At 38.9% G+C, this 17,709-nt stretch overlaps 1 protein-coding gene across 2 annotated transcripts in view; it reads right to left on the bottom strand.

The window, feature by feature from the left end:
* Positions 1–17,709, bottom strand: part of LOC139620195 (MICOS complex subunit mic25a-like) — an 88,142-nt gene that overhangs the window by 29,408 nt on the left and 41,025 nt on the right. For both annotated transcript variants that reach the window (XM_071475507.1, XM_071475508.1), the window contains one exon: positions 1,534–1,669. In XM_071475507.1, the coding sequence (XP_071331608.1) occupies positions 1,534–1,669 (136 nt within the window). The remainder of the gene's footprint in view (positions 1–1,533; positions 1,670–17,709) is intronic.

Here is a 17,709-nt window from a genome sequence, read left to right as displayed (position 1 = left end):
TCTGGTTTTACATCCTCTTTTAAGGCTTGTTTTCACACAACATCCTGCTTTTCCTCACTTACTTTAAGTGATACTGTGCCTGTAAACTACCTGATATCACAACCGAAAGGCCAAAGATCTGTAGTGACGAGGTGAGCTGTGACTGAAGACTTACTTTATATCAACCCACAAATGTGTTTGCCTTGAAAAGGTGTCATTTTCAGTCTTGGTAGGAAAACAAGTTTGGTAGCGCTGGAGAAATTGGATTACGAACTTTTGCATCACACATCCACTCTGAAAGCTGTTTCTAATGACAAGGCTTTTTTTTCTGTGTAAAAACCTAAAGTGACAGCACTCAAAACCCTATCAATCAGATGTTGTTTTTTTTTCTTCAACTCCCACAGAATAATCTTGTGAACATGAGAAAAATGAATTTCTTTCTTTTACATCAGACAGAGTGCTGCTGTGAAAATAAAAACATGTCTCTCCTTAGAGAACTTCAAAAGCCACCACTCACACTGGATTGTTATGTCCCAAACTTCCCTGAATCACTGCTTTGTGGAGGGGAGGGCCAATATGATATTATTATTTTCAACATTTTTATTACTTTTGGTAGAAAGTTGCTTCTGAAAACAAGAAAACTCCTGCACACTCTCTATACTTCCAGGGAATTCACTAAATTACAACATATCAGTCAAGTGACCCTCATACTGTATATTTCACAAAGCAAATGACAACCGGTCAGTACATGAGTGTCTACAACCACGCACAACCACAAAGGTGTCAGCCAGTCCCGGAGACTAAGCTATTCACAATTACAGAAGAAAACTGGGAGGGGGCAGGGGCATGAAGTAATAAGGCCCAGCTGGTGAGATTCCCACTTCATCATCAATAAATATCACTAATCATATCCAATACCACATCAAAACTGGAACAAGAAACAAGAAAATGTTATTATTGTATATTATTTACTATTAGTCTTTTAACCTAACAAACCTTAAATACAGAATTTTCTGTTTCTTACGTGATATTGATTGTGTGTTTTTTAATTTGGACTTATTATTGGTGTGTGAATCAGTGTGTCTTTTGCCAGGGTAGCAGGTTTTTGATTGCTGTAGTTGTTTTGATATGAATGTATTTTGACCCATTCATTAACATTACGAGCATTATGAGAATATAAATTACACATTTGATGGGGTCAAATAAAAGACTGAACTGTTTGGGTAACTGAAGATGTATTTCATGTGTACTAACTTGTAAATTATTTTCTATTTACTCTATTTACTTTTATTCCAATAATTCCTGTGCTTCCTATGTGATGTTTTGTTTTACATTACTGCTTTTTCTCCTACGCACCTGTCAGTTTACAGGTGAGTAAAGCCGCCTCCTTCTTTAGAAAGCTGCTTGTGACAAGGCTTCAGAAAGTGATCCAGATAATTAAAGTATGATCTAGGACTTGGCTGTCACAATAATTACAGTTTATTTTAATACTTTTGTTCCAGATATACTTAACCTTCCCTGATATTCTAAATCTGGATTTGAAAAGACTCTTACCTTCTTTGCAGCATTGATACATTGCATGTATGCTTTGGCGAGGTCTGAACACCTGAGGGTCTGGTCTGTGTTCTCCCTGTAACAGGATAAAATCTGAGCCTGCAGGCCAGCACACACGGGGTCTGTATTGCAAGCTCTGAAAAAAAAAACAAAAAAAAAACAGACAGACAGATAGAAAAGGATGGGATTAGGAAGAGGAGTGAAAGAAAACAGTAACAGTTGTTTCCTTCTTTCAGAAAAATATTAACAAACTGAAAAAAGTAGGATCACTTCAAAACACCAAAGAACAGCAGCGGCATCTAAAGTTTCAATATTGGACCAGATTGTCAAATCCAGATTTTCACATCCACTGCAGTTTAAAATTTCACATATATATTTGGCTTGGATTTGTTTAGGATTTGTATTAGTCAAATCAAATAAATTCATAAATAATTAAGTAAATAAAAAAACAAACAAACAAACAACAACAACAACAGTTAGTGCATCATGCGGTCAATATCAGCTCCTCAGAGAAACCACAGTAGATTCCATGAAAAAAAGGGCCACAAATTAAAACTATGTGAAGTATCTAGAATCTATGCTTTTATATGTTTATATGTTTTTCACTACCAGTATGTCACATAAAGTCACATAAAGGTTTCTCACAGGAAATTATCACCAAACTCTGCAGCTCCCCTCAGGTCTACACAGTGTCACTGCAACTTGCTCCTCACTCTCAACGTTTTCAGCAACAATGGCCTAAAAATCCACTCTACACAACCTGCTCAGCACCAAACGGGAGACAGACACAGTTGGCTGGTGAACGTAAGTTGGTGAACACAGTGGAGCATTCAGCAGCTAAAAAGCCAGATATTTCCCTCAGGAGTTGGTGGAGACCAGAATCAGAGTTAAAAGGATAAATGAGGGGGAACGTTAGATGTGCAGTCGCCAGATCAACAGACACAGCACTCCAAATGAATGATAATGCTGTTACATCAGTGCTGGATGTGCACCCCCAAGAGGCCAAGAAAATCATTAATTACAATTAAAAATTATTCAAAAATCTTGTCACTCCAAGCTTCAGCTCATTTGTAAAGTCGTTTGTAAATACCTGTCATTTGATAACAAATATTTTGTTCACATATATTTTTTGTGACGAAAACAAGGCCAAAAATAAAACTCTGTTACCGGATGTGACCTTGATGTTCTTTGGAAAAAAACAATTTCATTAATCTACAATCCACAGAGAATTAGACAAGAAGGCAGCAACAATAGAGCTGAGAGACTCCATGAAAACATGTAAAAGTATCAAATCAAATGGAACTGGATCAGGTGGCATGGATGTGGAGGGAAGGTTGAAGTTATTTCCAATCGTGCTGCTCTTGGAGGGAGGGAGTGAGCTGCAGGGTTGAAGTCGATGGTCAACCATCTAAATCCTCCTCTAGATGTTGGCTATAGAAGAATCACTGTTGTATTTGATGTTTTAGCTTCTCATTTAGCTCAAGCTAAATGCTAATGAACAAGTAAGTGAATCCAGCTTCTGAATGAGAACACAGAGCTGTGGTGATGCAGGGTGAGCAGAATGACAGAGAGAGCAGCTCTGCTCACACAGGAAATGATAACTGGGTTTACTGAAGAGTGTCAGTCTGTCATAGTGACATGAGAGCTGTTTGTGTGAAAAGGTAAACTATGCCATCTCTTGCAACAGGCAGCTAACACTTAAAAGACATAATAATTAATAAAAAACGAAAAGCAAAAATGAGACTAAAATGTCTTTGGTTTTTGTTGGCTGAAACTAACGAACCAAACAAAAGAGAAACTGTAAAAAAAGAAAAAAAAAGAGGTCTGATTAAATGAGGCAAGACAAGATGAAAAACAATTAACATTTACACCCACTGCAACCTGGTTAACAACCTATGGTGTGCATGGAACGTGCTTCATTGCAAATCATGCAATTACTGCTAAATCACTTTTAATTGAGTGGGTAGGATCATTCTGATCAAATACAGCAGAAAAGTGTGCTTTGAGAGACTGAATTAGCCATGCTTAATTTGATATGTGGGCTGTATTGTAATTGGTCTTTGCCTGTCTATCTGTGTGATTGTTAACTATGACAGGCTTGCTGCCTGGGTGCCTCACTGTAATGGATTCTGACTGATTGAAGCAGAGACAAGCAAAGTTATGTACACCCACGTAGGTACAAAAAGGCACACGCACAAGCGTACACACGCACACACACACACTTTGTACTACACCGTAAACATGAAAGCACAATGAGCATGTCCTGCGCACACACACACACACACACACACACACACACCTCCCTACATGCCAAAACGCCTCCTCCACACGTGCCCCAGCATACACACCTTCTCTGTGAGGAGTATTTAACACCAGATTTAATTGAAAGCCAAATTAAAGGCTCTTTTTGGCTTTGATTTACAGAGGAGAGCTGACCCCAGCATTTCAATTACAGCATACCAATATCTACAACGCACACTTTATCATCGGCAACAATATCGTGGAGGCAAAGACAGAGTTAATCTGAGTAAGGGTGATAGAGGTTAAACAGGAAAATGAAAAGACAGAGAGGAAAAACATATAAAGGAAGGAAGTGAGATAAAACAAAAAGATGAAAGGGAAAGAAAGAAACATCCACTGGTGTTCTCTCACAAGCCCTTTTTAAAAAGAGGACAGACAGCCTATCAGATTACTCTGTTCCCCCCACACCACCTTCTAATGGTTTATCTTTCCTGTTTAATCTGTCTTCGTCCAATTTTTTTTTGTCTCCATCTTCCCTCCAACTCAGTCTCCTGCCTCACTTCTCCCTCACTCGCTCCTTCCGTTTCACCCATTACATTAACAACATAGAGGGGACGACACCAAAGCGCGCCATCTTTATCTCTCTGTCCGTTTGAGGCGGCCGAAGATAAGGAACTCTCCTTTAATTTGAAATAAATGGCCTTCATCAGGGAAGCCAGAGCCTCCTGATAGCGCTGCGTGGTTTATTAAAGGCGCTTGAAGCAGAAAATTGGTTCAGCCGCGGCAAAAGCTAAAGCTCTGTCTACATGCTACACCAAATTGAAGGTGAGGTCTTAAATCAACAATATTAACTTAGCCGCTTACAAAAATAAATAAATAAAAATCAAGAGAGCGAGGGAGAGAGGAGGAGGCATTGGTTTTTTTTTTTTGTTTTTTTTTTTACGGGAATAAAGTAAAGCAGCCTCTCTGACAGCTTGTCGAGCCACGCACAGGCTTGTTGTTGTTAATATGTGTGTGTGTGTGTGTGTGTGTGTGTGTGTGTGTGTGTGTGTGTGTGTGTGTGTGCCGCAAAAGCAATTTAACGTGTGTGGGAGCAGTCATTTTTGGGGGAGTTCTCTTCTCTTCTCTACGCATCTGCGAGCAGTAAATATGACAAAACATAAACAGTAAGATTAGTTGCTTAATTAATGGTGCAGCCCATTATTTTTAATCTCCGGCGGCAAAGGCGGAGGCGGACGGAACACAGAGGCTTCAGACTTCTGGACCATGCAGACCAGCTTACCGAGGCAGAGAGAGGGAGAGAAATGAAAGAGGGGAGAAACTGGAAAATGGGAAAGACACAAAAACACACACACAAAAAAAACACATAACCAACTACAAAAGCTACTGGCAAAGCTCCGAGACTGATAAGGAAGATGCTTTTATCGCCTCTAAACAATGCTTCTCTTGGAGTTAAGAGTGATGTTTTTTGTGTTTTCCTTAATGGCTTTGGCTGCACATGTGAAGCATTGTTTGTCCTCTGTGCCATTTTATTTCTATCCTGTCAACTACAAAGTATTGGTATCTCTACTGTGTTTCAGGCAAGTAATTAGAAAATCTTGTTAACTCCTCATAGGAAGCAGTGCCCAAGGAAGAAAAATGAAGAGAATCCAATATTGTGACTGACTTGAGGGCTGCAACACACGTTCAGAGAAACTCTGCAACATCTTGTTCTTGAGCCAACACACGAGGCATACGTTGCGTGTTTCGGCTTGTTATGACAATACATTTTTTATAATGTTTGACTCTTTGGGCAAAGTCAACTTGAAACACCTGCATCTTTCAATGTCAGGACTGTTTAAGCATCACTGCAGGGCTGAAAAAAAAAAAACAGTCGCTGCAAAAAATTCATCGAAATTCAGACGGCTCCCCGAGTGGCAGCCAAGTAGCAGAGAACCTGCATTAATCTAGCAGCTACTTCTCTATGCAGTGCTAGTTACATTTTGTTGGAAAAGAGGTGAATCCAAAGAAAGAAACGCAAATTACTGACTCAGATTTTAAAGGTTGTTTGTTGTTTTTGTTCCATTTGTGACTCAATACTAATGTCAGGTAAATCTGATGATAAAGCACAGTCAGTTTGCTCAGATAGACCTGTTAGATTGTATGTGAACAATTTGTTGGTCACTGAAGTTATATTTAGAATTAATCACCAAACAAACAACATTTTTCCTGCTAAGATTAATTCCTTGACTCTGTTTACTGGCTCTGTTACTTTCAGCACTTTTAACTCCTTCAGTAATGATGTTCAAGCTCAGGTTGAAGTTTGTCATTACAACTACACAAAATACAGCTGAATGAAATATTCTCCCTCTCATTACCAGGGAAATAAAAGCTTCATTCTATATATTTCATATGTGTGAATATCAAAACATGAGACAAAACAAAAAAAACTTCTCAGTTTATGGGTGCATCAAAAACCTGACTGGAGTGAAACAGAGTGTTAAGAGAGAGCCATCAATTCATCATTAACTGTCTCTGCATGGTGCACAGCCTCTGGCTCTCTCCTGCAAGAGGTGTCTAAATATCGAGGTGCTACACGTTTCTTTGATTCTATTCCAACGTCTTTCTTTGCCCTGAACAACTTAAGCTTGTCAAACATAATCTTTTTTATCTTTCCTTTATCTTACAACTCTTTTTGATTCATAGTGTAATACCGCTGCTGCAGTTCTCTTTGCAGGTTCTGGGCTACTGCTGTGTACATGCCTTTGTATAGAGGGGGCATATGGCATATATCTGAGGTGATGATTCAAGAGAGAAGATCTATACCACTCTGGTAGCTATGTGCTAAATAGAGCTAGCTAAGTCTAACCCATATGAAACATAAGTCTACTAAAACCATATATGTCATTTAGAAGTCATGTAGAAGTGTTTCCTGTGGGGAGCACAATACACTGTCTGCAAAATTAGTGTAGGGGGCGCTATGTGCTGTTTCCCAACACCTCCCTTTGAGACCTCCTCCTGAAAACATGGAGATTGACTAAATATGTCCGGGTAGAAAACACCACAGAAAAGTCTTAAAACCTTGAATATTTCCATATGTCAATGCTATTAAGCTAATAAGCTTAATAATAAGCTTTTAATTGATAAGCTCTCATTAAAATCCTGACTGTGAACGTGAGGGAGACAGCTTCTGTCGAGTGTTTGAAATCCTGTTGAGTTGAAGCACACATTCTTTGCTAGTCCGCTGCTAGCCACTGTGAGGAGAGAGAATACACTGTATTTGCTGTTCAAGTTCAGCTCCTTTCCATAAAAAACAATCAGGGTCTAATTTTTCCAATGGACTTTATCATTGTATCAGTGCTCTAAAAAGTGGTTAGCTAATTGCTAACCACTAGCCGTTAGCCTCAATTAGCAGTGTGTCATTGTAATAACGTACTGCCAATTACTGGTTTGATTAATGGAACAGCTCATAGCTGTATGAAATATTAAAGGCAAATTGTAATTACCGTATTTTCCGCACTATAGGGCGCACTGGATTATAAGGCGCACTGTCAATGAATGGTCTATTTTCGAACTTTTTTCATATATAAGGCGCACCGGACTATAAGGCGCATTAAGCGAAACAAAACAGTCAGATAAATCAAACTTTATTAAACGCGTTCACAATAACTCCCAACCTTGTTCAGTTGTGACACGTAAAAAAACACAGTCTGATACCGCTAAATCAAACGTTAGCGTATTCACAATAACTCCTTATAGGTCCTTATACACACACACTGTAATATTATGGTGAAGCACAGTATGTATTACTCCGCGACGCTCCTGACTACGATAGCCGTAATGCTGCAAGCGGTGCGGCTTTGTAGTTTACCAAAGTCGTACTAAAACATTTTGACAGAGTGCCGTGAGCGCTGTGTACCACACAAAATCACTTCGAGGTCAGTAAGCACAACCAGAATTAATCCATATATAAGGCGCTCCGGATTATAAGGCGCACTGTCATTTTTTGAGAAAATTAAAGGCTTTTAAGTGCGCCTTATAGTCCGGAAAATACGGTATTCAATTTGTTTGGTGGAGTTAACTTTAGCCTTCATGTTTGTAGTACAGCTGTATTGTTGTTGAACTGAACTGGATTGCTGAAGTTGTATGTTGGAAGAGTAATAGTGATAACTCAATTCATATTCATGTTTACGAGGAACATATTAAAATGTAATGCATAAAAATGATTTTTCAAAACAGTGAAAAGGAACATGTTACAGGAAAAAAGTGGTTTAAAAAACCTACATATTTCATCTGTTCATGCACAATGCACTGTATATTGTGATCTAAGGTAATTCATGATAAATATTTTATTTGTTAATGTTAAAATACCAAATGAGGTCATAATAAAGAGTAATTCATTTCATGTTAATTGAAGTATATCCTTAGTTATTGGTTATACTGTACATTATAAGATGGAAGACAAAAAGATAATGAGGTCTGATGTCAGAAACGGAGAACAGACTTATTATTCTGCACTATTTGTGTAGCTTGGTTTTTATTTACCAGATAAATCTGTGAGGATTCTGTGACGGCAAGCTTAGCCCGTGATATTGTGGATGGACGTGGAAACAGTGTGGTCAGCTGTAGGATCAGTCTACAGCATCTAATCAGCATGATTCATTCACATGGACCCCAGATAAGGACACATGCACACTTTTAACTCTACCCAGGTAGTGGTATTAGAGATAGGTGCAGACTATTCAACACACACACCTGCACAGGGTAAAAGGAACTGAGCTCTTGGTTCTCTGACTCCGTAATTTCAAAAGAGTGCTGGAGTTGAGGATTTCAACTTGAAGGGGATTGAAAATTTATTTTTGTATTTTGTTTATTTTTTTTTTTGAAAGAGCTTTTTTTTTAAAAATTTCATTTTCATTTCATTTTGTTTATACACAAATTGCAGCATTGTGACTATTGGTTTGCTGCTCTAGAGCAATAAATCTGTCACATGTTCAACATCATTGTAACTCCTCTTGTGAGATATTAAAGGCAAACCACTCCTCAAACCTAGATAGATGTTAGCATCTCTGTTTCCAAAGATTTAGACTAGAGGCACAACAGTAACATAAAGACTAGAAGAAGGAGGGGAAAGCTAACCTCAGGATTTCCAAAACCTAAAAAAAAGTCACCTCCTAGCACCTCTGAAGGTCATCAATCAACATGATTTCTCCTTGCTTCAAGTCTTTATGCTACTGGCTCTCAACTGTTGAGTACTAGCATAAAAGTAGTTTTGATCTTCTTATGTAATGAATAAGCAAATTTCCCCAAATGTCTCACTACTCTTATTGGGCCACCTTCTCATTAGCTTTAATCCAAGTCAAAATAATGAACATATTTAACACTGTTTTGCAGCACTCCAAGAATTTGCTCACTATCTGACACGTCCAATGATGAGTAAATGTTTACGAGAGCGAGAGACTGAGGTAAACAGGTCCATCTTTTACCAGGGAGGAAAATGTCATTTGACAAGTTAGAAGGTCAGAATCCCTGAACAGACTGATTCACCATTACTAGCCTGATTAATACAGGAGTGATGGTGAAGTAAAGAGAAAAAGAGAGATGATAACAAGGGAGAAAGAGGGCAGTAGAGGTGAAGAGGAAAACAGCTCGAGAGATGGAGTTGCCCCTTATCTCTAGCTTGTAGCTTGTATGTACCTGCGCCCTGACAGCTTTTCAATTGACTGAGGGCACACATCCTCTTCTAGCCTATCTTGTATCTCCACACTGCTTCACGTGTCCTCCCCCATCTCTCCATTCCTATCACACCTGCAACCAGGAAGACAGTGTCCTCTATGTACTCGAGCTCAGACTTCACTGTCTCTCAAACACTGAAGATGAGGTAGAGTACATCATTCCTCTCAACGCCTCTGTCTTCTGCCAATCTTTTGTCAACGCTGTATTAGTAAACATGTTTTCTTCCAGGTTTCCACAACGGCTCCTCTGTAAAATTCAATAATTATGGTCTGCTTCTGAAAGCCAAAACATTTCCATGACCTTCACATGTTTTTAAGAGTTTTAAAGGTATTGAGTTTATGTTATTGTGCAAGCATGTTGTAAAAGGAGAAATAGTCTGCTTTTGACCAAACTCTGATGGGTTGTGGAAAAAACATCTAAGCCTGTGTGTAAAAGTATGAAACTGCATGTGTTACAAGCAGCAACCTCCGGGGCTGAAAAATGAAGCCAACACCAAGTGCTAAAAAACTGCAGTTCTTTGAATGGCCACTTGAGGCTGGATCCAAAAGTGGGTCAGTCCTCACAGACTCTCATGTTAAAAAGCTTAACTTTATAGTAGAAATAAACATGTTTACAGCCTGGTACAAAAAATGATTTTGGTCTCTTTAACCACTTTCCCGCTTCATGACAACTGTACAGGGGGTGAATTTTTATATAACTTACCCATTTAAATTTATTAGGGCTTAAAGTTATGCATAATTGCAGGCATGCAGCTTTGAGTGACAAGTAGGTGAGTGTATGTTTGCCAAAGTCTCAGCTCTACACAAACCCCACCTCTCTGACCATTTCTGGATTAGCCAGGAGTTAAGTGGAGCCAGGCACTGCCAGATCACTCCGAGCCATCACAGAGGCTACATCCATCTTTATATACAGTCTATTGTATATTGTGTGTGTGTGTGTGTGTGTGTGTGTGTGTACAGTACTGTATACCTCCTGCTCCAAGCCTAGCCTGAATCCATTTATACTTTTCTACTTGATAAGAGAGATAAAAGCCACTCTGTTCTGATACTTTACAAGTTAGTGAGTTTTTTGCATTTTTTTTGCTGTTCAAAAGACCAACAGTTGACAGGTCTGTCGGTTAACAATTCTGCATTCACCTGCTGTGCGTGTTATTTTCCACCTTTGTGCTTTGGAGCTAAATGGCAGTCCTCATTTCAAGTAAAATACATCTTAAATAAGACTGTACACCCGACTTTTCATTCATATAATTTTATTTTTTTAAGCTTCTCAGTTGTTTAGTATCATAAAACACAAAAGCTGTTATATGTCTAATATAATATGTCTCATTTTAATACTCATATCATTTTAGTTTTTAAAGTATTGTTAATTGCCTCCCTTAGATAGACTGGGCCTCCACACAGTCCTGGCTTCAACATCACCTTTCTCTGAAGACACCATTTCAGACATTCAGCCTCATACAGAGCATTTATCAAATCTTCCACTGTTCAATTTACTGATATAAAGCACTTCCCATTTTCCTGACTTTCCTCACTAATTAGAAAATGTATTAGATCATTAAATGGTCTGTGTTAACATGGTGAATATCTTGCAATAATCTTATATTCCTGACAGCTATAAAAATCAAAGCAGGCTGTGGATCCATCTGAAGTAGCTGTGGGACTAGACATCCACTTGATAATGTTAATGACACACCTGATTTAACACCGTTTCCCTTTCCATTCAAATCAGGCTGTTTTCTTCAAACAGCCACTTTAAAGTTCAGCAGCATGTAATCTGCACATCTGAAATTTAACTGGGTCTAAATTCTGTGAACCACACACTATGTTTCAGGTTGGATTTTCTCTTGCAGCACAGCAACAATTGCCAAGTCGTCTGCTTCTTAACTTGGACTCTGGACTTGCCTTGTCAATGTTCCCAGCCTTATCACTGAGTGATCTCTGTAGGCTGGTATCGCCTGACACAGGCTGGGTGGATCTGACAAAGGCTGGCTATTAAGGCTAGTTCAGCTACTACTGTAACAGACAGCTGGCCTTGTTAAAATGCCTTGGATAGTGACCTGAGCGGTTTGACGTGGATATCTGCCTTGTCTCTCTCTATCTCACTCTCGTTCTATTACTTTCAGCTCTGAAGAGGAGGTTGTCTCCCTCACTCTCTGACACACAAATTGTATCTAGACAAGAAAGACAGTCGTTTCCATCCTCATGTCTCTTTCACTTCATCTGTTTTATTTTGACAGCTAGGTAAAATCTCTTGAGTTAGCAAATTCAAAATGCCTTTGCTAAGTGGCGAACAGTTAGGTGTAGCAATGACTGCTTCAGTGTTGGCCAGCTCCAGAAGGGTTGTTGCCACAGACCACTGCTAAGAGGCCTCCTCTGTTTTTATGGCAGCCGACCGATGGAGGGTGCACAGGTCATACGGCTGAGGAGCTGTACTGAGCTACTGCAGAAATCCTGTTTTAGTTTGTTTCAAAGCTATCGACTGACTCTCCCTACAAGATTCTATCTCAGTTAGACTTTCAATGCCTGGAGTCTCACCAGGGTACAGTAAATAATCACCAGCTGCCACTGGAGCTTTAGTGTTCATATGTTCAAAATCAATGGGAGACCTATGGCCGTAGACTTCAAGTTATCGCAGGCGCTGTGATGAAGATTACAGCTGTTTGCTCAATCAAGTCTTGCAAGCCTGAAGTCATATTTCTAGTGAATTAGTACCCTGGCAGAATCCGTGGGTCCTAATGATTCCTGTGAGGTGGAAAAAGTATAAGATTGTACTTAAGTGTTGATCAAGATTGGACATCTGGAGTGGGAGTGAGATGGAACGTGGGATGGGAAAGTGGTGGATTGGCAGACAGGGTCAACTAGAAGTATAAGTTTCATTAAATAACTTTTCTTGTGTAACTGTTTTCTTGTATACTTTGTATTTTGTATTTTTATTATTGCTTTATATTTACTTGCATGTCTCTCTCTTGCATGTATTGTGTTTACATCAGATGGCTGCATGTACAGATTTGTGTCCATGTACACCCCAGAACAACTCGAGAACAAACATTCAGTGTATGTACTGTTTGGGGGAAACTACATTATTAGTGTGAGTATGTACTACGGTGGATTGAAAGAAGGTATGCTATTGAACTGTGTTCCATTTTATTTAAAGAATACAAAACAAACAAAAAATAATTTCACAAAAAAAATATGGGACAGAAAAACCAAACGTAAAGAGGCATTTGTTATTTTTTGTATGGCACGAAAGTCAACATGCAAAAAATTGGAATAACATTTTTCTTTGCTCTTTTTATGTTGTATATATTGTCACTCATGGTGAGAATACATTAGACATGAAACTATCTTATCTGTACTAGTGTCATGTATTAAAGCCAATTTATTCTCAAAACCTACACTAATATTGCTGAACATTTAAGTTCATAAACATTTTTTGTCTATTTAAGAATCCACTAGATTATTTTTCTTTTGTGTGATTTGGTTACTAAACTGATATTTCATTTTTGTTGGTCATGTGATAACAGCGTATTTATATATGGCACCTGTGATTATGTTGGCAGTCTGATAGCTTTCTAGAATAAAACAGATGCAAAATGCGTTATTCGCTTCAGAAAATCTTCATATATTAGGTACATTTGTGTTGGCAAATTTATTAGGGTTGGACAAAGAAGGCAATGCGATCAGAGATAGAGAGACAAAGAGAACTAAAAGGGAACTCAGAGCACAGAACTCCGTCAAGGCCGAAATAATTCAAATTTGCAGTAAATGATCTGCCTCAAAATGTAATGGGGTCTTTCCCCACCCCTCCACCAATTTTGGCACAAATCGGTTGAAACAAACCAACAAACAAACAGACATGGGTGAAAACATAACCTCCTTGGCTGGAGTAATGGCAGTAAAGTTAATCACACTGTTCTATTATGCTCCATTGAATTTGACATTTAAGAGTGCTACAGGTTGCTTTCTCTCTCTTTTCATCCTCTGTCTCTTTCTTATACACACAAGCAACAATGACACACTGTCCCTGTGCTCTCTGGGTCCCTCTAACCACAGAGTGCTGGCAGCCAAAGAAGCCTTTTTTTTCTCTGAGGATTAAACTGCGGATTAACACATCTCACACATGCACACACACGCGCACAGGCACGTATACACACATTCTTATACAAAACAAAGAATGACATGGACAGTGGAGCCAACAGGGTTTAGGAGTCACCCACCTAGTATTTTATAGTAGCTTTGTTCTACAGCTCTGCACTGAGAGAAACTTCACTCAGTCAGTTTACAGCATAAAGCCAGAGTCAGCCTGAAGTTTCCAACCAAGTTTCCTGTAGCTTTGGCATCAAAAAATGTTGAAACATGGAACTGTGTTTTGTGTCCATCAATGTCCAAGGTCTGCCCCTTTATTACTAAAACCATATGTATTTGTATTCTAAACTTCATTTACTCAACATGACTAACCAAAGGTGCAAAGAAAAGAGTGGAAGTTCACGCTATTTGCATATATTTTAACTTGTTTGTTAACTTGTTTGATGTGATACAATCCAAGGTTTCTCTCAGTGTTCTGTAGCTGAGACAGACCCCCCCTCCCTTGAAACAGAGACAACAGGGAAGACAACACTAAGTCCTCCACCCTGAACAACCAGGTTGTTTGTCTCTACCCTCGGATACAACCCAGAGGACCATCTCCTGAAATAGCAGCCGTACTGGACCTTCATGGTTAAGCTTATGGAACAGTCTTGGTTTGGTCTGGTTGGTTAGGTTCAGGAAAGCAGGGTTTGGTTTTGAAATAAGTACTTCCATAAGATTAGGAGATTAGACCATTGTCATCGTGGTTTACGATAATATACACACAGTTAAGGCTGTGGAACGGTCATGGACAACACAAACATTCATTTCATTAATTATAAATGTTCCCACTTATTTTCATAGGGTCGTGGGGTGCTGGAGCCAGCTGACGTTGGGCGCGGGTGGGCGACACCATGGACATGTTGCCAGATTATCACAGGGCTGACATATAGAGACAACAATTCACCTCCCTCAATCTCACATTCACACCAACAGGAAGTTTAGAGTCCCCAATTAACCTCAACCTGCATGTCTTTGGACTGTGGGAGGGAGTCACAGTACCCAGAGAAAACAGGGAGAACAGCAGGTTCGAACCCAGAGCCTTCTTGCTGTGAGGTGACAGTGTCAAACCCTGTGTTTTAGCAGACCCACCATCCCAACATCCTCCTAATGAGGACTTTGTCACTCTTTATACTATGTCACCTGACTTCCTCCTTTGCTCGTATCATGACTATTACAGCTGCTAGAGATCACCTACCCTTCAAACATAACTGTGGGTCTTAATAAGCTGCTGCACAGATGACCTACGGGTTTGTTTTTTTTACAGGCTGTCTCAATAAATAGATGGCACCATCTGACATCATTAAAAAGAAAAAAAAAAAAAGGAAAAAGAAAACAGATGCTATTTTAATCAGCAAATGCCCTGGTTTTGGATGCTGTTTTAAGTCCTTATCTACAAACTAAACTGACCATGAGACAAGATGCTTAGACTTAAATTTCCTTGGAAAAACCCTTCTCATGCAGCTCTGGGTAGAAGAATACAGATAGCTATTAACTGTCAATAAAATCTAAGTTGTCACTTATCTACAGCTCAGAGTAGGTAAATAATGTTCCAGAAGCTCTCTTTTTACTGCAAGAAACAAGGCATTTTTGTTAAAAACACAGTCACAGATTAACAATGAAACTTTAATTAAATTTTAAATTCATCCATCAAAATGTCCCTATTGTGTTTTCATGTCTGTGTTTCTTAATTAGTGGTATATAAATTTGGTTTTCTTGTTGCATGTCGTATATTTGTCTCTTACATCTGAGGCAAATACTGTACATCCAATACAATGATTACAAGTATTGGCTTTAACATGTCATCCCTATTTTTTATCTATTCAGAAATAAATCATATTATATCATTAAAAAATAAGCCAATGCAGCTTTGTTGAATAGTTAGCAAGAGGAAGAAAAACATCAAGACTGTAATCCTGTAAAAATGATCCCATACATCATCTGTACAGCAGCTTGTTATGACTCAAAGTTACATTTTATTGTTAGATGACCTCTAGCAATTGTAGTTATGATAGACGCAAAGAAGGAAGTCATATAAAGAGCAAGTCTGTATTAGGAGGAGGTTGGGGTAGAAGGACAGTTCGACAAAACATATGACTTTCATCCAGGAGACTGTTGTATGTGAATCCCATTGTCACCATGGTGTCCTTTATCTATGACATTTCCACAACTTTAACCACCTGTTAATTAATGTGTTGCATTCTAACCTTAAGGAAGCACTTATTTGAAACCAAACCACCATCTTTTCCTAAACCTAACCAAGTAGTTTTTTTTGCCTAAGGCTAACTAAACCTTGACAGCTCCACAGCCTTAATCATATGCTTAATATTGTTACCAGGGACACGAATGCCCGGTACACCTGCTGCTGGAACACTGCAACAAGTTGAATTATTGTTACCATGTAGATAAATGTCCAGCATGCCTCCTGTTGGTAGACTGGCTTGTGTTGTATCCAAGATGAGGGACAAGTGACATATATTGTCATTTGATAGTTGAGAGGGTTTAAGCAGCCACTGATGCAACTATGTCAGGTCAGGATGATCCGATTTGTTTGAAAGAAAGAAAAAAAATTCCAGGACAGAAATTCATACTGAGGGACAGGATGTTCTATGTAGTCATTTCAATCATACTCTATGCAACTAGCAGCAAGTATGATTTGGCCTCTACAGCCGGTGAAGACATTCACAGTTTGGGTTCACCTACATAGCTAGCAACAAATAACATATTATGTTACATGAAGATTTCATCTAAAAGGCTGGAAAATACTTACTTCTTTTACAGCCTTTCTGATCAAGATACTTACAGCACATGAACAGAAACAGGAGGGCAAAACATGATTCATATCTCTTCTTGAGCAGCACACATTTATCTGACTTGTCATGGTAGGAAAAGCACAGGTGTTACTAACATTAACAATGGCTCCATTCGATTGAAGTGAACCATGGCACTGAAGTATACAGGTCCAAATCAAATACATCCTGTTTGCTGTGTATTTTTTGTTGCCATATACACCAGACATACTCTTTTCCTCACACCTTAATCCACCCATTAAAGTAACACGACTGAATTCCCCGGAGGTTAGGGTTAGACTAGATTACAGACTGAATGAGAGCCTAATCCATTCTCTAAAGCCTGTAAAAGCAGCATATAATTGACCATAAAGGTAGTGTCATACAGGAAGCTTGGATCATTTTATCTTCCATGATAAAACACTCATGGATTTAGAATATGCTCCTTCCCCTTCCACACATAACAGACAGACACACACACACACACACACACACACACATACACACACACACACAACATCACAACGAGCAGAGGATTAGAGGTATTACTGTACAGTATTCCCCAGAGGTAAGATCACCTGGTCTTCAGTATCTACACAGATCAGATCAAAAACATGTTGGTGTTGCTTAAAACCTAACTGTAATGGAGTCTTATTCTCCTCAGCTGCCAATAGCAGCATACAGTCACTTTAAATTATCATGGAAAGGGTGTATTAACTGCAATGTTAACACACAACGGGCAGTCTGTGAATGTGTGAGTGCAGGGACGCGCCGACAGCTACTTGTTATCGTCAGGCTTAAGACTGAAGTACAGGGCTTTGGTGTAAAAGGGAAGTCAGTAGGTAATCCTCTCTTCTGTTTAAAAGTAGAACCTTTTTGTTCTCGGTTCATTTTGAATCATCCAGGTGGAATTGACCATGCGAGTGTTTCAGACTCTAAATATTTTGTACAATTCCCTATCTTTGGAATCTGGGCTCCTTCAATTAAGCAGTTAGTGGTTAATTAATGACTTCAAGATTAAGGAAAGAACACATTGTCTTTCTAACCTCCAGATACTGAATTTGTTATGCAAACTTATTTTTAGTTCAAATGTCCTTAATAAGTTAAGAGTAATTCTGGTTATTCACAACACAGGTTTTATTTTTGTGCTTTTGGCCAACATTTCCATTGGTTATAAAAACACTGTACTCACCAAAGTAATTGCTGTAATGTGGTAACATAGTGTGTGAGCAGCACATTAGCTGACCAGCAGTGTGTGTGTCTCCAGGGGAGCCATAAAAATATGCTTTGGGTTCTATTTACGTGAG

This window comes from Trachinotus anak, unplaced genomic scaffold, assembly GCF_046630095.1.
Source record: "Trachinotus anak isolate AG129_WGS33_773 ecotype Australia unplaced genomic scaffold, CSIRO_AGI_Tana_v1 ptg000004l, whole genome shotgun sequence".
In the NCBI taxonomy this organism is placed as follows: domain Eukaryota; kingdom Metazoa; phylum Chordata; class Actinopteri; order Carangiformes; family Carangidae; genus Trachinotus; species Trachinotus anak.
This window is presented reverse-complemented; position numbering and strand designations above follow the sequence as displayed.